The sequence below is a fragment of the Entelurus aequoreus genome, linkage group LG17 (assembly GCF_033978785.1).
Source record: "Entelurus aequoreus isolate RoL-2023_Sb linkage group LG17, RoL_Eaeq_v1.1, whole genome shotgun sequence".
In the NCBI taxonomy this organism is placed as follows: domain Eukaryota; kingdom Metazoa; phylum Chordata; class Actinopteri; order Syngnathiformes; family Syngnathidae; genus Entelurus; species Entelurus aequoreus.
Genome location: NC_084747.1, coordinates 37,451,910 through 37,479,047, shown reverse-complemented (window position 1 = coordinate 37,479,047; position 27,138 = coordinate 37,451,910). Strand labels below are relative to the sequence as shown.

The 27,138-nt window shown below is 38.6% G+C and overlaps 1 protein-coding gene across 1 annotated transcript in view; it reads right to left on the bottom strand.

Moving 5' to 3' along the window:
* LOC133631803 (clathrin heavy chain 1-like) overlaps positions 1–26,141 on the bottom strand; it is a 60,826-nt gene extending 34,685 nt beyond the window's left edge. The window contains 1 exon segment of the mRNA XM_062023963.1: positions 25,782–26,141. Coding sequence (XP_061879947.1) covers positions 25,782–25,823 — 42 coding nt within the window. The 5' untranslated portion in view covers positions 25,824–26,141.
* Positions 26,142–27,138: the final 997 nt, after the last annotated feature.

Here is a 27,138-nt window from a genome sequence, read left to right as displayed (position 1 = left end):
AAGAAAACAAGATACAAGCAACATGGACACGGAACTGCAAAATCATGATTCGGCTAAATGGAACATCTGAAGAAGCCAAAGTTGTCACGATTCGAGAGTTCCGCGACTTGGATCAATATAGATCAGAACTGCTAAGCTTATGACTGACATGGCTCATCCTTGCCTGGAGACGGGGAAGGCTATGCGGCGAGAAGGTGAGATAACTGAGAATCAATCGTTTTCAAGAGCTGAATACACGGACTATAAATTATATGACTTTGAATATGATGTTGACCCAGAAAACCATCTGTTCAACTCAATCAATGCTACTTGTGACTACTATACCGAGGAACAATTTAATGATAATGTTAGTTTAGATAATACATAGGGATGAGTTTTCCCGGTTGTTCGATAAGAAAAGAACCAAGTCCTTGGACTCTAATTCCTTTTTGAGAACCGGTACCCGTTATCGAGACCACTATAGTAAAGAAAAAGAGTTGGTTCTTTATTCGAATCCCTGGGAACGAATCCCGTCCCGACAAGAAATGCTCCGTGGGACATCACAAGAAATGACGTCTCGTAGCTCAGTCATTAGGCGCGGATAGCGAAAGCAGGAAAAAAATGGACCGAAAAAAGCGCTCCAAGGTGTAATAAAGTTCAAAACAAAAGGTATAATCCAATGAATAACTTTACTAAGAGATTTGAGCAGGGTACAAACACATGACGAACACTTTTACGACCAACCGGAAACATAGCAACAAGGCTAGCAACGCACCTCCTTTACGGCAGCTGTCGCAACGTTCTTAAAGCAACCGCAGCACATATAACATATATGACATCTCCCTTTTTTAACTTTTGTTTTTCTTTCCTTGTAAACAAAACAAAATCACACTGTATATGTGTTGTCTGTCTAATTATAAATAATGCAGACGAGGCGTGTTGGCTGAGTTCTTGACGTTTACTTTCACAGCGTGCTCATAACCTCATTCTTAGCTGCCGGGTGGCGACATGCAACAACACTTTTCGGGGCTACCGCGCATGCTCGTCACTCCCGTTACATGCTGGGTAGTGTAGTTGTTATATTCCCTAGCTCATAACATCACATCTTTCCCCCTATAAAGAAATAATGTTAACTCCATCCATCCATCCATTTTCTACCGCTTATTCCCTTCGGGGTCGCGGGGGGCGCTGGAGCCTATCTCAGCTACAATCGGGCGGAAGGCGGGGTACACCCTGGACAAGTCGCCACCTCATCACAGGGCCAACACAGATAGACGGGCAACATTCACACTCACATTCACATACTAGGGCCAATTTAGTGTTGCCAATCAACCTATCCCCGGGTGCATGTCTTTGGAGGTGGGAGGAAGCCGGAGTACCCGGAGGGAACCCATGCAGTCACGGGGAGAACATGCAAACTCCACACAGAAAGATCCCGAGGCCGGGATTGAACTCACGACTACTCAGGACCTTCGTATTGTGAGGCAGACGCACTAACCCCTCTGCCACCGTGCTGCCTAATGTTAACTCAATAAAGTGTATTTCTTTTTTTTAGCTTTAAATTTTTAGCATTGTAACCACATTTGCAAACAACTTTTCTCTTCATAGAATTTTCTTTCAATAAAGAAATAAAGTGCAAAATTGTCAAAGCATCATAACAAACAGTTATGTCAACACTTTTTTTTTTCTTTTTTTTTTTTTATACAACTCGAAAAAACCAAGAGTTCTTAACAACTCTCAATCCGCCTCTTAGGTGGCTGAACATGTCTCTTGGGTCTTGACCAGTGGTTCTTAACCTGGGTTCGATCGAACCCTAGGGGTTCGGTGAGTCGGGCTCAGGGGTTCGGCGGAGGTCAAGACACACCCGACTCATCGTGTAAATAAAAACTTCTCCCTATCGGCATATTACGGATACGGCAACAGCAGAAGTCACACTGATTTGCAGGTGTGTAATTTGTTGTGAGTTTATGCACTGTGTTGGTTTTGTTCTTTGAACAAGGTGATGTTCATGCACGGTTCATTTTGTGCACCAGTAATAAAACATGGTAACACTTTAGTATGGGGAACATATTCACCATTAATTAGTTGCTTATTAACATGCAAATTAGTAACATATTGACTCTTAAAGTTAAAGTACCAATGATTGTCACACACACACTAGGTGTGGTGAAATTTGTCCTCTGCATTTGACCCATCCCCTTGATCACCCCCTGGGAGGTGAGGGGAGCAGTGGGCAGCAGCGTAGCCGCGCCCGGGAATCATTTTTGGTGATTTAACCGCCAATTCCAACCCTTGATGCTGAGTGCCAAGCAGGGAGGTAATGGGTCCCATTTTTATAGTCTTTGGTATGACCCGGCCGGGATTTGAACTCACAACCTACCGATCTCAGGGCGGACACTCTAACCACTAGGCCACTGAGTAGGTTAACTAGTCATTATTAAGTACTTATTAATGCCTTATTCGGCATGGCCTTATTATAACCCTAACCCTCTAACCCTGGCCCTAACCCTCTAACCCTAACCAAATAACTCTAAATCAAGTCTTTGTTACTTAGAATATGTTCCCCTGGTGTCCAAAAAACTCTAAATTAAGTTTTTGTTACTTAGAATATGTTCCCCATACTAAAGTGTTACCAAAAACATATAACTTTGTCTTGAATTTGAAAAAAAACAACATTTTGGTTTTCACTAAAGAAGGGTTCGGTGAATGCACATATGAAACTGGTGGGGTTCGGTACCTCCAACAAGGTTAAGAACCACTAGTCTAGACAGTCTCTCAACAGCAGGTGACGCGGACACTGCTGTCAGTCCTTGGTCAGCAAGGTCAGGCTCCGTGTCAGCAAGTTTTGCAGGTCCAGCTGAGTTCTGTTGAGCCTTTTCCTGAGTAATAGCTGTAGTTAGTATGTTCCAATAGCAGCAGAAGTGCACTTTTTGGAGAGCTGTGTTATTTTCAGTTTTGTGCCCAAGGGACTAATTTTATTTAACATTATATTATTATTTATACACCTATAGTGATCACAGAGACAGGTTGTTTTTGTGTTACTGTATATATTTGTTTTTCTGAAAAATCCCACTTAATATACTTTGGGTAACAACAGTCAATATTTATTTATTTTATTTTTTTAGGGGGGTAACAGTCAATATTTATTAATTTATTAGATTTTATTTTTTTCTTATATAATAAAAGTGAGCTTTTTGTTTTTTTCCATATACAACAACCTATTTGGACTTGATAAGAGAATTGATAAGGAATCGGTTTGATAAGAGGATTCGATAATAGGCTCGAACTCGATAACTTCTTATCAAACATCATCCCTAATAATACATTTTCTTTAATACATTTCAATTGTAGAAGCTTATATGCAAATTTCTCAAAGATTGACAAATATTTGAAGACTCTAAATGGCAAATTCAAAATAATAGCACTTTCTGAACCATGGATCGATAAAGACAGAGCTATCGATTTCTCCATTGACGGGTATGAGTTGTATCACAGTAGTAGAAGAAACAAGAAGGGTTTGTTGACTGTGACTTGAAATGCAAACCTGTTGAATGTATGACAGTGGTAATCGATTATTTATTTGAATGTGTAACTGTGGAGGTAGACATAGAAAAGAAGAGAAATGTTATTGTTGCGTGTTTATATAGGACACCTGGGTCTAAGGTAGAAGCATTTAATGATAGTCTGGAAGAATTATTGTGTAAGGTAAAGGAAAAGGAAACATTTGTCATGTGTGGCGACTATAACATAGACCTGCTAAGCTCAGCCAGAAATAAATCAACAAGAGACTTCTTGGATGTGGTATATAGTAGAGGGCTTTATCCATTGATCACCAAACTAGGGCTGGGCGACATGGCCTTTTTTTAATATCTTAATATTTTTAGGCCATATCGCGATACACGATATATATCTCGATATTTTGCCTTAGCCTTGAATGAACACTTGATACATATAATCACAGCAGTATGATGATTCCATGTGTCTACATTAAAACATTCTTGTTCATACTGCATTAATATATGCTCATTTTAAACTTTCATGCAGAGAGGGTAATCACAACTAAGTTAAATTACCAAAAGTGTATTTATTAAACAGTTATTAAGCAGTGGCACAAACAATCATGTCATTTCCAAAACAGAAAGTGCAAGATTGTCAGAGACATTTTAAAACAAGCTATAAGTGCACTTTTGTGCATGATGACACACAAGATATTTCAATAAGTGTCACATAAAAATGAGCTGCATATCAAATAGTATATGTCCTACGGCAGGGGTGTCCAAAGTGCGGCCCGGGGGCCATTTGCGGCCCGCAGCTAATTGTTTACCGGCCCGCTACACATTCTGGAAATACTATTGCAAAAATAAAAAATAAACATTAACTAGAAAAAGTTGCAATGTTGACACAAAGCTGCCATGCAGGCTGTTTTTTTCTTTTGTCTATCTTTATTTTTCTTTTTTTGCCATTGCTTAAAAAAAAAAAAAAAATCAATGTCATAATGAATTATTGACCTATTCAAGGCTCCAATTATTTCAAATATTTCACTTTAAAATGTTTTGTGGAAAATATTGCATATATTGTGTGGTTGCCATACAAAAACATCAAAGTTTTCTTTGACAAAGAGCATAAAAGAAACAAAATAATAGTTCAAACCTAAAATTGACAGAAGTTGATCTCGTAACTTAAGTGTTGAAAGTAAAACAAAAAAATACAAATGTATCACTTTGAGTGGGGCACCTTTTGGATCCTAAATTAATTTAATGGGATTTTATTTATCTTTTCACTGTGATTACTCAAAACAAACAATGAATTAATATCAATGGTGTCTTGCATTATTGATGTTTTCAAGGCTCTAATTACTTCACATCAAACATTGCTTTCTGAATGTTTTGGGCAGTGGGGGAAATACTGCATATTTCAGTTTTATTATAAAAAACAAAGTTGTCTTGACAGAAAAGGCATAAAACCTTTTTGGTTTTTTAAATTTTATATCAACCTGAAGTTGATATACTGTAGAGATTTACTGTAAGCGTTAAATAAAAAAAATAAAAAAATAATTTGACTTGTTTTTAAAATTTTAATGACTTAGACACTTTATGGTCCCCGGGAGCCCTAAAGTAAAAAAAAAACCAAATCCATACATTTTGTTATGATTTGAAAATTAAAACTATCAAAATGGCCCCCGCAGGCTTTAATTTTTCCGTATGCGGCCCTCAGTAGAAAAAGTTTGGACACCCCTGTCCTATGGTGTTGATGTGGAAATAGTTGCTTCGGCATTCAGTTGGTGTGGCACCGAACGGAGATGTTGACATGATGGAAAGACATATTCCCGCTTGAAGCCAAACCACCGTCAGACGATGGACCCCGTGCTGTTTTTCTTGGGAATTAATTATTCCTCCATTTGTTACCAGATTCGCACTCTTTCTCTCGTATTACCACTCGTACCACACCGTTAGCTGTTAGCATCACAGCTAACGTTACCATGTCGCTAACTCTCGCTCCGCGGGAGCGTGTGACGTTGCTCACGTGACAGTATGTGACGTATGTAAGAAGGTGCGCTTGTTTTAAAGTCTCTGTGAGAAGGAGAGACAGGAAAGAGTGAGAAACGCATGCAGTTTAATGCCCGCAGCTAAAAGCAACTGCGTGAGAACGTATACTCGAATATCACGATATAGTCATTTTCTATATCGCACAGAGACAAACCCGCGATATATCGAGTATATCGCCCAGCCCTAATATATATATATATATATATATTTTTTTTTTTTTTTTTTTCTCGTGTTTTTTTTGTTTCATTCATTTGTATTTAATCTGCTCATTCTCCAAAGCTTCTGCAGTGCATCCACCCAGTCTGATTCATCAGGTCCCGTCAAAGTTATGTCATCCGTGCATTTGTTTTTGTAATTCTCGTCACATGAATTTGGGATTGTTACCTAGTTCCAGCAGGTACCTGAAAAGGGAAGGACTTGAAAAGGGAAGGTCCAACATGTGTGTGCATGTGCGAGGGTGTATCACTTGATGCGGTTTGTGGGTCACCTGCGATATATCGAGTATATCAATATATCGCCCAGCCCTACACCAAACCCAGGAGAATAACGACAAATTGTGCAACTTTAATCGATCACATCTTCATAAATGTCATAGAACATAATATAAAAAGTGGACTGGTAATTAATTATATAAGTGACCACTTACCCGTGTTTCTTACTTATGACTGTCAAATGTATAGAAAGAGGGAGGAGAAAACCCATAGGTATGTAAGGAAAAGGACTGAAGAAGCAATAAATAAGTTTAGGAAGGACTTATTTGAAGCAGACTGGGATGAGGTGTATGTGGGAGAGGCAAATGCTACATATGAGGCTTTTCTTAATATGTATGTACAGTATTATTGTATGAAAAGCATTGTCCGAATGTATGGAAACAAAGAGACAGCTACAATAAAAAGCCTTGGATTATAAAAGGGACTACAGAATGCTTGTAAAAAGAAAAACAAACTTTATAGAGACTTCATAAAAGTAAGAACAAAGGATGCTGAAACGAAAAATAAGGTTTACAAAAACAGATTGATAACAATAATGAGACAACCTAAAAAAGAATATTATAATAATTTACCAGAAAAAAATTAAAACAATATCAAAGGAACTTGGAATATTCTGAACAAGGTAATAGGAAAAACATCGGGGCCTACAAACCCACAAAGCCATTTTATCAATGAGGAAAATAAGATGATAAAAAACATGAATGAAGTGGCGAATGGATTCAATTCTTTTTTTGTGAATGTTTGACCCAACTTGGCAGAGAGTATTGGAAAACAAAGATATACAGAGTGGATGGAGAGGGGGAAGCAAAGTGCTACAGTCCATGCTTCTGGGAGAGGTTAGTGAAAATGAAATTGTATTGGTGGTAACAAAACTGGAAAATAAGACATCAACAGACAGTGATGGTATAGACATGATACTTGTGAAAAAGACTATTGACTGTATCATCAAACCTCTTTGTTATGTTTTTAATCTTTATTTTCAAACAGGGACCTTTCCAAATAGAATGAAGGTAGCTAAGGTAATTCCACTCTTTAAAACGGGAGATAAACATAGATTTACTAATTACAGACCAGTGTCACTGCTGTCACAATTTTCTAAAATAATTGAAAAAATATTTGTAGAAAAATTAGACAGTTTTATTGAAAAGAACATGCTGTTGAGTGAGAGCCAGTATGGATTCCGGACCAATAGATCCACTGCTTCAGCTGTAATGAATATAATGGAGGATATAGCAACAGCAACTGATAATAAGAAATACACTATAGGGGTGTTTATCGATCTTAAAAAAGCATTTGACACTATAAATCATTCTATATTATTGTCGAAGTTGCATTCATTTGGTGTGAGAGGAGTAGTTTTAGACTGGTTAAAAAGTTATTTAGATAATAGACAAGAGTTTGTGGATTTTGTGGGTAATACGTCTGAACAAATGAGGATTGAATGTGGAATTCCACAAGGTTCGGTTTTGGGACCAACATTTTATATATTAATGATATATGTGAGGTATCAAAGTTATTGAAATTTTTATTATTTGCGGACGACACCAATTTTTACAGTTCGGGACATGACTTAAAAGCGTTATCAAACATTATTGAACAGGAAATGATTAAACTTGAGATGGTTTGATGTCAATAAATTATCATTAAATGTAAAAAAAACAAGGTTTATGATTTTTTGTAAGAGGAAAAGGGAGGAAACGATCAAACTGTCAATAGATGGAATTGATATTGAAAGGGTTTCTGAACTTAGATTTTTAGGAGTGATACTGGATGAGGGTCTGACATGGAAATCTCATATTGCACATGTACGGAAAAAGATGTCTGAGAGTATTTTTATATTAAATAAGGTAAAATATGTGTTAAATTATAAGGCAATGCGTATATTGTATTGTGCACTTATATTGCCATATATCAGCTACTGTGTGGAAGTGTGGGGGAACACATGAGTAACATTGTATCAACTACAGATAAGAGCTATAAGGATTATTCATAAAGCAGATGATCTAGAACACACTAACATACTATTTATTAATTCTGGTTTATTAAAACTACAGGAGCTAGTAAAGTTACAGACATTATGTGTTATGTTTAAGGCTAAAAGTAAAACATTACCAGCAAGTTTACAAAATATGTTTGTCATCGCTTCTGAGAATGAAGACCATAGAAGAAAAGGTAATTTAAAACAATTGTATTCAAGGACAACTTTAAAACAAATTTGTATATCAGTGGTGGGGGTTAAACTATGGAATTCTCTTTACAATGAGATAAAAGATTGTAGAAATATATTCCAATTGAAAAAAATCTATAAAGACAGAACAATATGGACAGCCGTAAGTGTTTACATTTTGCTTTATATGTATTATTTTACTTATTTTTTGTCTGGTTTTGTATTTGTTTTGTATCATCCCATGAGGTGTATATTATTTGTTGTTCGGTTTGTACTTCATGAAGTTTATGCACTTGTTTTTTTTGTTTGTTTTCATTATATTTGGATGCATTTGTTTGGTTTGTATGCTTGTGAATCTGGGGTATCCATTAACTACTTATCATGTTGAAGGGGGCAGGAAATATAAGATTTTCTTCATCCTGTTCCTTCTCAAGCATAGGTGTGTAAATATGTGTTTTGTTGTTAGAGTTTAAAGGCCTACTGAAATGTAATTTTCTTATTTAAACGGGGATAGCAGGTCCATTCTATGTGTCATACTTGATAATTTCGCGATATTGCCATATTTTTGCTGGAAGTATTTAGTAGAGAACATCGACGATAAAGTTCTCAACTTTTGGTCGCTGATAAAAAAAGCCTTGCCTGTACCGGAAGTAGCGTGACGTCACAGGTTGTGGAGTGCCTCACATCTGCACATTGTTTACAATCATGGCCACCAGCAGCGAGAGCGATTCGGACCGAGAAAGTGACGATTACCCCATTAATTTGAGCGAGGATGAAAGATTTGTGGATGAGGAAAGTGAGAGTGAAGGATTAGAGGGCAGTGGAAGCTATTCAGATAGGGAAGATGCTGTGAGAGGCGGTTGGGACCTGATATTCAGCTGGGAATGATTAAAACAGTAAATAAACACAAGACATATACTGTATATACTCTATTATCCACAACACAACCAGGCTTATATTTAATATGCCACGAATTAATCCGCATAACAAACACCTGCCCCCTCCCGTCCATATAACCCACCAATACAAATCAAACACCCACACAACACACTCAATCCCACAGCCCAAAGTACTGTTCACCTCCGTAAAGTTCATACAGCACATATATTTCCCCAAAGTTACGTACGTGACATGCACATAGCGGCACGCACGTACAGGCAAGCGATCAAATGTTTGGAAGCCAAAGCTGTACTCACGGTAGCGCGTCTGCTATCCAACTCAAAGTCCTCCTGGTTGTGTTGTTGTAGCCAGCCGCTAATACACCGATCCCACCTACAGCTTTCTTCTTTGCTGTCTTCAATTTTCATTAAACAAATTGCAAAAGGTTCACCAACACAGATGTCCAGACTACTGTGGAATTTTGCGATGAAAACAGACGACTTAATAGCTGGCCACAATGGTGTCCCAATATGTCCGCACAATCCGTGACGTCACGCGCAAACGTCATCATACCGAGACGTTTTCAGCAGAATATTTCGCGGGAAATTTAAAATTGCACTTTACTAATCTAACCCAGCTGTATTGGCATGTGTTGCAATGTTAAGATTTCATCATTGATATATAAACTATCAGACTGTGTGGTCGGTAGTAGTGGGTTTTAGTAGGCCTTTAATTGTCTATTGATCAAAAATGCACATCAATGAAGGAGATGAATAACAATTAAATTAATTTAAATGAAATGAAAAAAATGGTGCATTACAACCTCTCAGGCAAACGGTGGATTATTGTGTGTCAATCCTGAATGGGGGAAAGCATTGGGAACTGATCCTATGCCAGTTAGCTATGTAATACACTACACCAGTGGTCCCAAACCTACCGGTCCGTGGATCGATTGGTATTTCGGTTTTATTTATTATCTGAACTCGAATTATCTTTTTATTATTTTTTTTAAGTCTTTTATTTTGAAAAATTACTGGATTCTCTGTTATAGCATGGTCACTTGAGCGCCAAAATGTAACCCAGCTAGCAAAATGAGTAAAACACAGACATCTTTGGAAAGTTTCTTTGTGAAGGGGAAAATGCACTGTGAAGAGAGAGAAGAACAGCCTACGGCTTCCAAAAAAAAGAAAGCTTTTAAACAGACAATACCAGGAGTCCTAATTGAAATATGAATTTATCGCAACAGGTGATTCCCACGCACCAAGCCCGCTCGGCGACCGGCTCTCAAACATTAGCGGGGATTTTGTGTGAGACTGAGCCTGCGCCTTCATTCACAAAGCTGGTGCACGATCACCTGACTGTGCTTTTAAAAGAGTTCGAGCGCTACTTCCCAACTTCAAATGACCCACGAAGTGCCAAGGAATGGATCCGCGACCTATTTGTCAACAAAGCAGGTGAATCCAGCATGTCTGTGCAAGAAGAAGATCAACTGCTGGAGATCGCAAATGACGGCAGCCTTTAATGTGTTTGAGACCACAACTCTGCCGGTGTTCTGGATTAAAGTCATGGGAGAATACCCCGAGATCGCCACCACAGCACTGAAAACCCTGTTGCCATTTCGGACATCCTATCTGTGTGAAGCGGGATTTTCTGCAGTGACAGCCACCGAAACAAAAACAACGGAGCAGACTGGACATAAGCAACATACTTCGGGTGTCTTTGTCTCCAATTACCCCCAGTTGGGACCGTCTCGTTGCAGAGAAACAAGCTCAGGGCTCCCATTGATTTAGCGTTACAGTGAGTTACAATTCTCATGCACTTTATATTAATTTTTAATGTTGCATCAGCATCTTATTTTGAAGGCATGTAAACGTTACCATAACAACCAAATTCAGAGAGCGTTAGGGCAATGGTCGCCAACAGAGGGAGGTGAGGGAGAGGAGAGGAGGAGAGCTTGTGAGTCTCGGGCACACAAACATGCAGTAGGCTTATCTGACGGTTCAAACTGGCAACTTTATTTCAGCTGTTGAAAAATAACATTCATAAAGAAATAAGTGTGGAATTGCTGGTTCTTGTCATTTACATATTTTTCCACATGATTTTTTTATTTATGTAATGGGCTGAGAGGATGTTACCAGAGACTTTGATGTTATACTCATGTTATGTTGTTGGTGCAATGTGCTAATAAAAGGTCCATATGAGCATACTTGCCAACCCTCCCGTTTTTAGCGGGAGAATCCCGATATTCAACGCCTCTCCCGACAACCTCCAGACAGAGATTTTCTCCCGACAAACTCCTGGTACTCAGCCGGAGCTGGAGGCCACGCCCCCAAAAAAAAAAGTCTGCCGCAGCTGCGATTGGACCTGACCCGCCTCCGAGTACAAGTACTGGAGTACCAATTGCTTGCCAGGGAAGATCTTCCCCAGGAAGCAAGGATTGACCGGTTTTAGTTTAGTCTTTATTTGAAGGGACAATGTACAGAAACATTAAGCTCAAAGACAGATATGTTCTGTACCAGATTATAGCTAAATAGCTAATTTCCATCTACAGTCTCTGGCTACCTAAATTAAAGGGATACAAAAATCATGCAATAAAATTATGACAATAAAATCATACACAAGTATTAAGAAAAAAGTCATAAAATGCCCTTTCATGGACACATACTTAATATACAATACAACCACACCTCATTTACATCATCACACAAAGACAATACATGCTTTTGTTCACATCTGTCATCATTTGTAAAAACAACCATGATTTTAACAGACACACCTCACAATTTACAATAAAAAATTCTCTCATGGATAAATATAATACACATTAGGTTGATGTGTCAAACATAATGCCAATCTTAGTGACCGTGTGAGCAGCTTTAATTGCTCCAAAGCCACTTTTTAACTTCAATTGTGAATGAAGAGTAATCTGTTAGACTTTTCAAGTTTGTTGTGAGGTCGCTCCATTCCTTTATGGCTTTATATGAAAAGGCTGATTGTGCAAAAGAGGTTTTACATCTGGGTACGCTACACTGCCCCCTGGTGGAGGCTCGTGTGTTTCTAGTTGTCACAGCAGATGTAAACTGGACAAATTTTTGGGCCATGCTAGGGAGAGATGGAAGATTCCACACTCTCGTGCATTTGATGAAAGCACTTTTGTGCGTGCCACACAGCAATGCATCATCAGAGAGGGTGTTCAGCATGGTTAGAAAAATAGTGACAGAGAATAGAAAGAGGATGGCCAATTCAACCCTTAACAAAGCATTGTACTTTCAAGTACAACAATGAGTAGATGAGTGTTGTGTGTGTGTGTATATGTGTAAATAAATGAACACTAAAATTCAAGTATTTCTTTTATTTATATATATATATATATATACATATATATATATAATATATATATATATATATATATATATATATATATATACATAAAAATACATATATATATATACATATATATACATATATATACATATATACATATATATATATATATACATATATATACATATACATATATATACATATATATATACATATATACATATACATATATACATATACATATATACATATATACATATACATATATACATATATATATATACATATATATATATATATATATATATATATATATATATATATAGCTAGAATTCACTGAAAGTCAAGTATTTATATATATATATATATGAAATACTTGAGTTGGTGAATTCTAGCTGTAAATATACTCCCTCTTAACCATGCCCCTAACCACGCCCCCCGTCCCAACCACGCCCCCGACCAAGACCCCCCCCCCACCTCCCGATATTGGAGGTCTCAAGGTTGGCAAGTATGCATATGAGTACACAGTGGATTCACGTTTATTATTATTTCATGACAATCAACGCCGCCCCCGCCGGTCCGTGGTAAAATTGTCAAGCATTAACCGGTCCGCAATTACAAAAAGGTTGGGCACCACTGCACTACACTATTGATCCATTTATACAACTCAATCAATCAATCAATCAGTCAATGTTTATTTATATAGCCCTAAATCACAAAAGTCTCAAAGGGCTGCACAAGCCACAACGACATCCTCGGCACAGAGCCCACACTAGGGACGTCGATGTGAAGGGCTATGAGAAACCTTGGGGAGGATCGCATATGTGGGTAACCCCCCTTCTAAGTACAGTCCCTAGAGGATCCAACATAACAGTGAGAGTCCAGTCCATAGTGGGGCCAGCAGGAGACCATCCCAAGCGGAGACAGGTCAGTAGCGCAGAGACGTCCCCAACCGATGCACAGGCGAGCGGTCCACCCCGGGTCCCAACTCTGGACAGCCAGCACCTCATCCATGGTCACCGGAACCGGAATAACCCGGCGAGGTGGAAAAGGAGAAAAGAAAACGGCAGATGAACTGGTCTAAAAAAGGGGGGTCTATTTAAAGGCTAGAGCAAGGGTCACCAACGCGGTGCCCGCGGGCACCAGGTCGCCCGTAAGGACCAGATGAGTCGCCCGCGGGCCTGTTCTAAAAAAAAAAAATTGTTTTTTTAAATTAAAAAAAAAAAAATTTTTTTTTTTTTTTTTTAAATTAAATCTACATAGAAAAAACACAAGATACACTTTCAATCAGTGCATCAACCCAAACAACCTCCCCCATGCACACTCATCCACACCCACTCACACAAAAGGGGTTATTTCTTTCTGCTACCAATATTCTGGTTCCCACAACATAGACAACACATCTGCAAGGGACACAGTCCCTGAAGCACACATGATTGTATAGGCTGCTGGTCCACTAACATTTTCATTAATTACTATTTTTTATGTAATTATTTTTATATTGTTTTACTTTCTTTTTTATCCCAAGAAAATGTTTTTTATTTATTTATCTTATTTTATTTAATTTTTTAAAAAAGGGCCTTATCTTCAACAGACCAGGTTGTCAATGAAATTAGATTTGTTTAAAGGGTTTTTTAAACCAGGCCCAGTCCAGATAATGTCCAAGTCGGACTCAGCAACACACACCTACATTCATGTACACAGAAAAAAATTAGGGAACACAACAGATTGCATATAATTTATAAACAAAATTACATTTTCAAAATAAGCATTTATGTACAGTCCAGATTATGTCCAGGCCACTCAAATTAGGGAACACAACAACAGATATCATATAATCTTTAAACATAATTATACTTTCAAAATAAGCCTTTGAGGACTTCTCGTCTTTTTTTTAATGTTTTTTGGCATCATTATCGTTTTCAACCATGTAACTTTCTAAAGTTAGAAAATACTGAATAAATGTTTTAAAGAAAGTAATACAAAGTGAATATCTGTTTTTGGCCTTAAAAATAAACATTTTACCGAGTACTATAATTAAATTGACTAAATCATGATTGTCAATGAACTCTCCTAAAATAACAGAAACCACATCAAGCTTCATAAACAAACCAATCCTTAAACACATTTTTTCAACTTCCACCCAAAACAAAGACATAATATGACAATACCAAAACAAATGCAGGGTGGATTCAGGCTCCTGACAACAAAATCGGCAATGATCTGACTCTGTCATATTCCATAATTTTAACATTTTCCCTGTGGGTAAGAAGTTATAAATAATTTTAATTTGAAAATAACGATTTTGCACATCGATAGTGGTTTTATAGATTAGTTTGAATATGGCATCCCATGGCAACGGGCAGTCAAAAAAGTCTTCCCATTTTCCATTTGTGTTGTATGAGGCAGCCTTCAAAGATTTCTTTATTAAATAAAAATTATATATTTTTCCATTTATTTTAGTTCCTTTTTGCCAACTAGAATTTCTTATTAGAGGTTTACAAACTAATAATTTAGTAGTTCCATAATTAATTATTTGTTTCCATCTTTTCCCAATTACTCCAGTTAGTTGATCAAATGAAAAGCTTGAGCAAGCATCGCCATACATAGCTCTAAATTCATCATACTTCATCATTTTACCATTCTCATTGATAATATCATTGACAAAAATGATTCCTCTTTCAAACATATTTTTCCAAAAGAAAGGCTTTCCATCTATTACAATATTAGAGTTCATCCATATTAACTGCTGCAAAATATAGTCTCTTTTTTCTGGCACATAAAATTGAAAACACCACTATGAGTGGATTGTTTCCTTTATGAACCCTGCCATGTTTCCCAGCAGACTCTCTGGGAGGGGATCACTTGTAAAAAAAAAGGATACAATTTATTTTGATACAGTACATGTTTTTTGTCCAACAGGACATTTGTGTACCACTCAATGTTTAAATACATCTTTGGAACAATTGATGCTTTTAAAGACAGACACATAGCTTCAAGGTTGAGAAGTTTCAGGCCCCCATATTCATACTCTTTGTACAAAACCTTTCAAACACAGAACACGCCTCACTGATGCACATCTGCAAGACTCACTCAGAGTTGCAGTGTCAAGTTACACACCAGAGTACAACACACTAGTTAACAGCATGCAATGCCAGGCTTCCCACTAACTGACAAAGAAACAGATAACAGATTTGGTGTCCAGTTCAAAGTGTGACATGATTTAAAAATTGGAGAGTTTACTTTTGTATTTTACATGAGTTATTATTTGTACAAACATGGTGCAAAGTAATTCATGATTTGTTAAAAAATGTTAGTGGCTAGCTAGTTAAAATGGGATATTGTGATTTCACAAGACTGTCTTAGAAGTGATCATTTGAAAATGTTCAATTTGAAAAATGTGCACTTAGAGAAAATATAAAAATAAAGTGTTGCATATTGATATTTATCTGTTTCTATATATATTTATTGTGAGAAATCATTAAGATGATCAGTGTTTCCACAAAGATAAATATCATTAATTATTAATAATAACAGAGTTAAAGGTAAATTGAGCAAATTGGCTACTTCTGGCAATTTATTTAAGTGTGTATCAAACTGGCAGCCCTTTGCATTAATCAGTACCCAAGAAGTAGCCCTTGGTTTCAAAAAGGTTGGTGACCCCTGGGCTAGAGTATAGAAATGAGTTTTAAGATGGGACTTAAATGCTTCTACTGAGGTAGCATCTCTAACTGTTACCGGGAGGGCATTCCATAGTACTGGAGCCCGAACAGAAAACGTTCTGTAGCCCGCAGACTTTTTTTGGGCTCTGGGAATCACTAATAAGCCGGAGTTCTTTGAACGCAGATTTCTTGTCGGGACATATGGTACAATACAGTCAGCAAGATAGGATGGAGCTAGACCATGTAGTATTTTATGCGTAAGTAGTAAAACCTTAAAGTCGCATCTTAAGTGCACAGGAAGCCAGTGCAGGTGAGCCAGTATAGGCGTAATATGATCAAACTTTCTTGTTCTTGTCAAGAGTCTAGCAGCCGCATTTTGTACCAACTGTAATCTTTTAATGCTAGACATAGGGAGACCCGAAAATAATATGTTACAGTAATCGAGACGAGACGTAACGAACGCATGAATAATGATCTCAGCGTCGCTAGTGGACAAAATGGAACGAATTTTAGCGATATTACGGAGATGAAAGAAGGCCGTTTTAGTAACACTCTTAATGTGTGACTCAAACGAGAGAGTTGGGTCGAAAATAATACCCAGATTCTTTACCGAGTCGCCTTGTGTAATTGTTTGGTTGTCAAATGGAACTCTGACATACTTAGCCTACAACACAGATACAGTATAATACAGGGATAACAAAGGGTGGTGATAAAGAATAACTAAGTGCCTCACACCATTGTGTACTTGATGAGCATGGCTAGCAATAGTTAACTTCCAAAACAGTCCAGAAGACACCACTTAGAACCCCATTTACCTATTTTCCATCAAGCCGGTTCTAGTGTTAGTTTGGATCCGAAACTGATTTAGCAACACTTCTTTGCTTTTTAGACATTTAAGCAAAGCCTCTTCGCTCTCAAAACTCGGGCTTCGAACAAAGAAGCACCAACTCATTGCTGTTCTTTAGCAAAGAACTGATTCTTAACCCCACCCACAAATATGGGACAGTATGCTAAAAAACAATTAAAATCAACAGTACATGTCATTGTCACACACCTCTTAGTGTAGTGGGATAGTAGCAACCAACTAGCAGCAGGTTATTTTTGGTGGAAAAGGGCTGGGGGTCCATGTTTCACCCTTGAACTGTGACCCAGGCGACTGTAAATACCAAGCCACGGAAAAAATGTGAAACAACTAGAGGCCCAAAGTCGCCAGTTTTGAAATTCCAAGCATTTTTCACTCTGTTGGAGCCAACTTTGTTCACAGGGGTGCATGGCTGTGCCAGAGTGGGATTTCTTGGAGCTGCTTTACCATCTCAAGCCAAACACTACGTACTGTTGAAAGCCATTTCAACTAATATCCCGTGCCTTGCTGTGGAGCACACAGTCTCCATGAACTAGTGCCTCTAAGCTCTGAGGAAAGGAACCTTCCAGCCTTCAAGTAGTCATACATAGGTGGATAAAGAATCTTTGGCTGGCAAAAGTGGGGCTGCTGGCCAGAGGAAGGGGGCGGGTGAGAGGGGCTCTGTGCTTCTTCTAGTGAAAGGCCATTTCACCGCCTGTCGTTACCATAACAACAAGCTAGAGACGAGGGGAGGAGGAGGGGATGGGGGGGGTGCGTCACCAACTTTTTTGGCAACAAAATAGCAAGCAAAGGGGCAGCTATGGAACGTCATTGTGGAAATAGTTCCTCCACAGAGGACAGCTAGATAACTGTATGTTTCTCCACATTGTTGAAGTGGCATTTTGTTTCATAAGTACCTCAAGTAAACACAGTCTTTTTCAGACTGATGTAGTTTGTTATAGCATTATGGAAATAAAAGACAGTATATTACTGCAAATAATACCAATAACACCAAGTGCCACCTCAAAAATATTTTCCTCTGTAAGTACAACTGTTTTTTGCTAGATGTATTACAAAGCGACAGGAAAGAGCCAGTTGCTTTTTATTCAAATTATGGATAACGTATAGGGAAAACCTTATTCAATTGGATGTTAAACTGCACCCACCCGCCACCCCCGTGACCCCGAGAGGGACAAGCGATAGAAAATGGATAGCTGGATGGACAAACAAAACTCTATGAAAGTTCAGCTACAGGGAAAGCCCAAAAAGTGGGACGGCGTGGCGAAGTTGGTAGAGTGGCTGTGCCAGCAATCGGAGTGTTGCTGGTTACTGGGGTTCATTTCCCACCTTCTACCTTCCTAGTCACGTCCGTTGTGTCCTTGGGCAAGACACTTCACCCTTTGCCTCTGATGGCTGCTGGTTAGCGCCTTGCATGGCAGCTCCCGCCATCAGTGTGTGAATGTGTGTGTGAATGGGTAGATGTGGAAATACTGTCAAAGCGCTTTGAGTACCTTGAAGGTAGAAAAGCGCTATACAGGTATAACCCATTTATCATTTATTATAAAAGTTATTCAACCTTACTGAGGTCTGGGCTTATTGTGGATCCTGTATTAAAGCAACAGTTGGCAAATCATTAAACAATCACGATCTGTGGAGAGCAAAAAATGATAAACACCCTGCGTGATGTGATCCCAGTCAGACGATGACAAAAAAGAAGAAAGTAACGTTGAAACTTCACTGCTGGGACATTGCTGGATGCAGAAAGAGCTCAACAAGCTGGTGTACCAATGGAAAATAAACTGGTTGGCCTTTATTCTTGCATCTCTTAAGTTGTTTGAACATCCCCTTCATAAAACATATTGCTTTTATCTGTATAAATGGTGTAGCCCACTCTATTAGCCAAGAACTAGTTGGTACTTGGTACACCGTTGCAGGAAAACTGTCAGCACAATTCTGCAGATGTCTGCGGTAAAAAAGAGTGAACTTGCATGATGAGTCATTATTCACTCTATTCTAGACAAGTGGGCAAGTACATGTGGGACATTGTATTCACAGCGCTTCACTTTTTTCCACATTTTGTTATGTATAGCCTTATTCCAAAATGGAATATACTATTGAAAATGTATTAAAAATAAAAAATAACTTGGAAATCACATGTACATAAGCGTTTATAGCCTTTGCAATGAATTTCAAAGGAGTTGTCTGTAGACCTCAGAGACAGGATTGTCTTGAGGCACAAATCTGGGTAAGGGTACAGAAAAATATCTGCTGCCTTTAAAGTCCAAATGAGCACAGTGGCCTCCATCATCCATACATGGAACACGTTTGGAACCACCGTGACTCTTCCTGGAGCTGGCCAGCCGCCTAAACTGAGCGATCAGGAGAGGAGCTTAATCAAGGAGGTAACGAAGAACCCAATGGTCACTCTGTCAGAGCTACAGCATTCCTCTGTGGAGAGAGGAAAACCATATCTGCAGCAATCCACCAATCAGGCATATATGGTAGAAGTCATTCCTTTGTAAAAGTTTGCCAAAATGCCCCTGAGAGACTCTCAGACCATGAGAAACAAAATTATCTGGTCTGAAGAGACAAAGATTGAACTATTTGGCGTGAATGCCAGGCGTCATGTTTGGAGTAAACCAGGCACCGCTCATAACCAGGCCAATACAGGGAAGCATGGTGGTGGCAGCATCATGCTGTTGGGGTGTTTTTTAGCAGCAAGAACTGGAAGACTTGTCACGATACAGGGAAAGATTAATAAAACAATATACAGAGACATCCTGGATGAAAACCTGCTTCAGAATGCTCTTGAATTCAGACTAAGGCAACGTTTCATCTTTTAGAAGGACAACAACCCTAAGCACAAAGCCAAGATATCAGAGGAATGGCTTCAGGACAACTCTGTAAATGCCCTTGAGTGTCCCAGCCAGAGCCCACACTTGAATCCGTTTGAACATCTCTGGAGAGATCTGAAAATGGCTGCGCACCGACACTTCCCATCCAACCTGATGGAGCTTGAGAGGTGCTGCAAAGAGGAATGGACAAAACTGCCCAAAGATAGGTGTGCCAAGCACGTGGCATTGTGTTCAAAAAGACTTGAGGCTGTAATTGCTGCCAAAGGTGCATCAATTAAGTATTGAGCAAAGGCTGTGAATACTTATGTACATGTGATTTTTAATTTTTTTTATTTTTAATAGATTTGTAAAAATCTCTAAAAAAAAAAAAAAACTTTTCCATGTTGTCATTATTGGGTATTGTTGGTATAACTTCGAGGAAAAAATAAATGTATTTCATTTTGGAAACAAAATGTGGAAAACGTGAAGCACTGAATACTTTCCGGATGCACTGTAAACCTAAGACAGCAGTACAGCGCAGGCCTGATTGTGTAAACCCTACAGTGATGTCTTTTAAAACGGCCTGGTTTGGCCACGTGGGGGCCAATTTGTCTTGTCACAGTTTGGGTTAATTTATAGATTGCTGAACATACATACTCTATTAATTCAATTAAGGTTTATTTAAAAGGGATATTGGACCAGCAAATTACCACATACAGTAGATGTTCTGTTTGGAGTTGTATGTTCTGCACAATGCTGAGATAGGCAGTCAATTTCTGGATAGAGTTTGAAAGGTTATAAAATGGCCCGGAGATAATGATCCATGACAATCATTTGAAACAGTGTAAATACAGCATTCATAGTTGCCTCATTGAAATATAGACAGTTGGGAGTCAAGCTGTGCTCTCAACCTGTGTAGTGGTTCATAATTAAAGTAACACATTTTTTTATGAAGTTCATTGGTCAAAATGTATTTGTATGCACCAGCTGTTTTCACTGTACTGTTTCCTGGCAACTTGGGGAAGAGAGATCATGCGAGAAAGGACAAAGATAGTGAAATAATTTCTGCTCTGCATTCCAATTAAGGGGTCTGTCAGATCGCGATCCCGCTATATCCTAAGATTATTTGCGTGCCACTTGAAAAACTATTTTGAAAATAGAACTGCTTTCACTTTTTACTCATTTGAAACTCATAATGCCAAATATGTTTACCTTTGCGGGGACTTTAACATATGTAATGCAGACATAGCATTGTGACGAAAAGTGAGGGAGTGACGCAAACAGGACATTTTTGGATGATCATCCCCAAGTAGACCTTACAGCTATGGACTTTTGAATGTATGGACAAGTGGCATGCAATTTTCCTACATTCTAAAAACATGGTCAATGGAAACTCTAAATCAGAAATGCCCAAAGTGGACCCATTTTGTTTAACCCGCTAAATGGTGGCTACCAAATGTAATAATATAATACATGTAATACTCCACTCTTTCAAGCTGCACAATCATTCAGTGCATGCAGATTTATTTAAATAAGGTAGCTAAGGAAATGTAAAATGCCGTCTTAATTCGGACTCCCGGACAAAATACAAATTAGATAAAAGATAATGAAGCAAATGTATTAAAGGCGAATAATAAAGCGTATGCAAACATCTTCACGCTGCATTTGTGCGGTCCAAACTGATTAACTTTCAGCACAACCGGCAAGATAAAATTCCAGAACAATAGCAACCTTCCTCTGGATATGTTTTCCTTCGGATTTAAAACTCTCTCCATCAATCCAGAAGGAGCCTTTTAAATTTAACACATTCAAAAGTTGTGTTTCCATGATTTTCGTCCGAAAATTCCTTAGAAAAAAACTCTTTGATCGGTCTTTTTCTTTGCATTGGATTTGCATTCGCCCCGATATATTCTTGGTAGTAGCGTCATATTCGTAGCGCAATCCAAGATCGTTTCTTGATGCCGTCTGCTATTTAACGTCAGCATAGCCATTAGAGACATAATATTTATAATATGTGTCAATATTACAGCAGACATCAGTTAAAACAAGTTGTAAGGATCCGTAGATGGCTAGTGTGATGTCATAGGTCAACTGGAAAGGAATTAATTTATCCACTAAAAGGAAATAGCGCCCCCCAGTGTACGGGAGGCACATGGGCAATAGTCGCATTAGAGAGTGTGCATTTAGACTTCACACGTAGGTGTAAAAAAAATAATAATATTTGAGAAATCAGACTAATTTAGTGCATGGAAACAGTGAGTGATGGCATGTTCCCAAGACTATGTTGTAAAAAAAAAAGTCTGTAGATTTTACTGTAAAAACCTGGCAGCTCAGTCACCAGAAATGTAATTGATTTAAAATAATACATTTTACATTTACATTAATGCACTGTAAAAACGGGGAACATAGATTTTAAAGTAAAAAAAAAAATGCAGCGCAGTCACCAGAATTGTGCGGTAAAAGCAAAAGTGGTATTGTTTTTCAAATTAGTAATGCACTGTAAAAAAATTGCCATACATTTGATTGTAAAAAATATATATAACTAAAACAAAAGTGGTTCAGTTTTTCAATTTACAGTAATGGCTCTCTGTAGAGGTGGCTGGTTGCATCAGCTCTGCTCTTTTAATCTTTAATGTCCTTTGTGTTCTTTGACGTTTCCCTATTACACATGTTTATGTGTGCTTTGGCTATGAGGTTTTTTTCCCTTGGCCTCAGTCTGGACCCCCTTTCCCGGGGCCCAGGCTTAGACTGAATTTTTTTTTTCCTAACCCCCCCAGCATTTACCTGTTTCTCACCTTTTTTGTAAGAGGCGCCGTCAGCGATCCTGTAATGTTAGTCTGCACTTGAATGGGATTGTGTTGAAAATCTTAATTTCCCCTCGTGGATTATTAAAGTATTTCTGATTCTGATTTGGTTAAAAAAACACTAAGTTCTGGTGACTGAGCTTCCAATTTTTTCAAACGGAAAAACTACTTTTTTTTTTTGTACACGTTATAACTAGTTGCGTTTGAATTTGAGATCCCAGCTCTACGGTAAAGTTGTAACTTTTTGACGCTCTATGGAAAAGGATAATCTTGTTTGCCATGCTTCGCCCATGTCTAACAATAAGCGCTTCGAATTTCAGCATCTTTCATGTCTAGGTACAGTTTGAAAACGATCGGATCATGAAATATCAAGGAGGAACAGGTTACAGAACAACACCTGGAAATGGCAAAAATCTGCAGAAAGTGACCTTTTTAAATAAATGTTTTGAAATTGAAATATGTACATACAAGATGCAGAGTTGCAGGTTAACTGAATTAGGCACACAATTTATATTTATACAGTATATGGCAGTTTGAGACTAAATTACACACTGGTGGTACTGTTGCATGGTAAAAATTACTGTTTGGCCCGTAGACCGTTAACACATTTTTACTTTGTCCCTTGGAGACCATACATTTGGGCACCATTGCTCTAAATTGTCCATAAGTGTGAGTGGTTGTATGTGTGTCCTATGATTGACTGGTGACCAGTCCAGTGTTTACCCTGCCTCTCATTCAAAGTGAACTAGGATAGACTCCAGCTCACCTGTGACACTTACAGTCGTGGTCAAAAGTTTACATACACTTGTAACTCATGGCTGTTTTGAGTTTCCAATAATTTCTACAACTCTTATTTTTTTTGTGATAGAGTGATTGGAGCACATACTTCTTGGTCACAAAAAACATTCATAAAGTTTGGTTCTTTTATGAATTTATTATGGGTCTACTGAAAATGTGACCAAATCTGCTGGGTCAAAAGTATACATCAGTAATGTTAATATTTGGTTACATGTCCCTTGGCAAGTTTCTCTGCAATAAGGCGCTTTTGGTAGCCATCCACAAACTTCTGGTTGAATTTTTGAGCACTCCCAGTGTTTCCCACACATTCATTTATTTGTGGCGGCCCACCACGAAAGAATTACGTCCGCCACAAATAGATTTTTCGGATTTTTTTAATTTTTAATTAGTATTTTTTGTTTTTTTTGTGGTCCTGTCCAGCTTCTCAGGCAAATCATATAGTTGATGTAGATGCCCATATCGGCTGTTCAGATTTACTTTACAAAAGAGAAGTGTAGGATACTCCTCTTGTTGCCTTATTTGTATTTGACTTTATTAAATGTATTTATATTAGAAACACAACATGTGTATATAACAAAGGGTGCAAAGTCTGCAGGCAGTAGGAAACACATGGTTAAGTGTAGGGAGTAAAACTGATGGCAGTCTAAAGTTCAAGATTTTTTGAGCTCTTTGTTCAGTGAATCAGATGTTTGATGAAGTTCTGTGTCTATCTACCACCACTACAGTTTTCTCTTTATTTGTTACTGACTGTGGCAGGACACCTCTGCCTCACTTTATGTTGCTGGTAAATAATATGGTTGTAGTAGTAGGCTAAAGTGAAATTATTTAGTATGCACTAATTAAAGGGGCAGAGCTTTAAGAGACATTTTAGCTTTTATATTTTATAAGATATATTTTTTGTAAGAACCACAATTAATAAATATATTTCAGTGAATAACTTATTGTTCAAATCTGTATATAAATATGTACATAAAGTGTTGTAATTATATTGTAAAATGGATGGATGGATGGATGGATGGATGGATGGACGTTTAAAACAAAACGGTTATTATTAATTAGTAAGTATACATTTTTTTAGCCTTTTTAGAGAAAATCATATCATTGTAGTAAATTATGCAAGTTACTCGATGATGTAATGGTGACCACGCCAATAGCCACGCCCATATCCACGCCCCCACCGCCACAGGTATCTTGGCAGTTTATGGGAAACACTGACTCCGCTTGACAAAATTGGTGCAGTTCAGCTAAATGTTTTGGTTTTCTGACATGGACTTGTTTCTTCAGCATTGTCTACACGTTTAAGTCAGGACTTTGGGAAGGCCATTCTAAAACCTTCATTCTAGCCTGATTTAGCCATTCCTTTACCACTTTTGACGTGTGTTTGGGGTCATTGTCCTGTTGGAACACCCAACTGCACTCAAGACCCAACCTCCGGGCTGATGATATTAGGTTGCCCTGAAGAATTTGGAGGTAATCCTCCTTTTTCATTGTCCCATTTACTCCCTGTAAAGCACCAGTTCCATTGGCAGCAAAACAGGCCCAGAGCATAATACTACCACCACCGTGCTTGACAGTATGTATGGTGTTCCTGGGATTAAAGGCCTCACCTTTTCTCCTCCAAACATATTGCTGGGTATTGTGGCCAAACGGCTACATTTTTGTTTCATCTGACCACATAACTTTCCTCCAGAAGGTCTTATCTGTGTCCCTGTGATGCATTGCTGTATGTATACTTTTGACCCAGGAGATTTGGTCACATTTTCAGTAGACCCATAATAAATTCATAAAATAAACAAACTTCATGAATGTTTTTTGTGACTAACAAGTATGTGCTCCAATCATTCTATCACAAAAAAATAAGAGTTGTAGAAATTATTGAAAACTCAAGACAGCCATGACATTATGTTCTTTACAAGTGTATGTAAACTTTTGCGCATGACTGTATATGATGCCAAGCCATAAAGGAAATACATGGATGGCATTACTCTTTTTCATTTTTAACATAAAATGCCTTATTCCGTGATCCCTATGCTAGGATGTTGTTGCTAGTGCTTCCAAGCTGGTTAAGATACTGCTGCAGGACATGGCAACAACATTTCAGGACCATTCATGTCTCAGCTAGAGGGCGAACAGCTGAGCCCGGTCGCCGGCAAGTGTCAAAACATGGCAAGTGTCTGCACTGACGTCTGCAGTGCAAATGACAGGCGGCGTTTGTTTGTGTTATTTTCACCACACGACGCAGGTAAAGAAAACACGCTGTGGGTTTGCAGTGTTCAATTTCTCCAAGTCATCCTTGGCTAAAGCAGGCCTGTGGCTATATTGAGCAACAGCCCGCAGCGCTCTTTTTACATTCTCATTTAGAAGCGCCATGCAATGCCTGTGTGCACACGCAAGGGCGAGGAAGTGCAGCAAAAAAAGACGAGAAGAAAACATTTCGTGAAGCAATTTCTCCTTACCTGCAGATGTTCTTGGAATCGTATGGGCAGTATCTGGGCCATTTTGGACGGTTTTTTGTTTTTTTTTGCTACGAGAGTCCTCTACTAGGAAGGAAAGGGGAAAGGGGGGGGCAACAAGGAGGCTTTTGAGGTGCTCTTGTTTAGTGTCCAATCCCAAAACGTCCTCAAAAGTGGAATAAGATGGCCTTGGAGGAGATACGAGAGTGGACAGGTTGACGTCTCACTCCTCCACCCGCTACTGATATTCCCATTCACTGCCCTCCTACGTCACTTCGGAGGCACAAGAAGCAAATCCGCCGAGAAAACTAGTCCACGACCGAGCTAATCACACTCGAGTCGTGTTTGCGTGTGTGTGTGGCCGTGACAGCTTTTTCTTTTTTGTTACCGTGGGATGAAATATACAATTGGAGGCAATCCTAGAAATACAAGCCCCAAAAATGCAATGTCAGAAGTTTGGGGGTGGGTATTCTCACGACTGTCAATGCAAAAAGAGCAGATGCGCGGTGTGTACCCTTCCGCTTCATACTAACTTTGATCTTTACACACACACACACACACACACACACACCACATTTTCATTTTAAAGGCAAACTATGCTACATCAATTAGTTTGTATTAAACAAATTTTAAAAAAGTATAGCAAATATAATACTGACGTTTTAGACTGAGCTTACTTACTACCCAAAACACTTCCTGTTATTAGCTTTCTGGTTAAGGTGGGCGTGGCTTATAATTACCCTTTCTTATTTAGCCTAAGGCAGTGTTTTTCAACCTTTTTTGAGGCAAGGCACATTTTTTTCATTAAAAAAATCCGGAGGCACAACACCAGCAGAAAACGTTCAAAAATGAAACTCCACCAGGTCGTCGTGCCTTATTTTGAGTTTGTTGGTGTTTTCTTGTGTGTAGTGCTTTATTCTTGTCTTGCGCTGTTATTTTGGTGGCCCTTCCTGTTTTGTTGATGTTTTCCTGTAGCAGTTTCATGTCTTCCTTTGAACGCTATTCCCCGCACCTGCTTTGTGTTAGCAAGCAAGACTATTTAAGTTGTTGCTATCCTTCTTTGTGGGGACACTGTTGATTGCCAAGTCATGCCCATCCATCCATTTTCTACCACTTGTCCCTTTTGGGGTCGCGGGGGGTGCTGGAGCCTATCTCAGCTGCATTCGGGCGGAAGGCGGCGTACACCCTGGACAAGTCGCCACCTCATCACAGGGCCTTGCCAAGTCATGCACGGATGTAATTTGTGGACTCCGTCTCTGCTCCACACGCTGCAAGTTTTTGCTGTCGTCCAGCATTCTGTTTCTGTTTACTTTGTAGCCAGTTCAGTTTTACTTTCGTTTTGCATAGCCATCCCTATGCT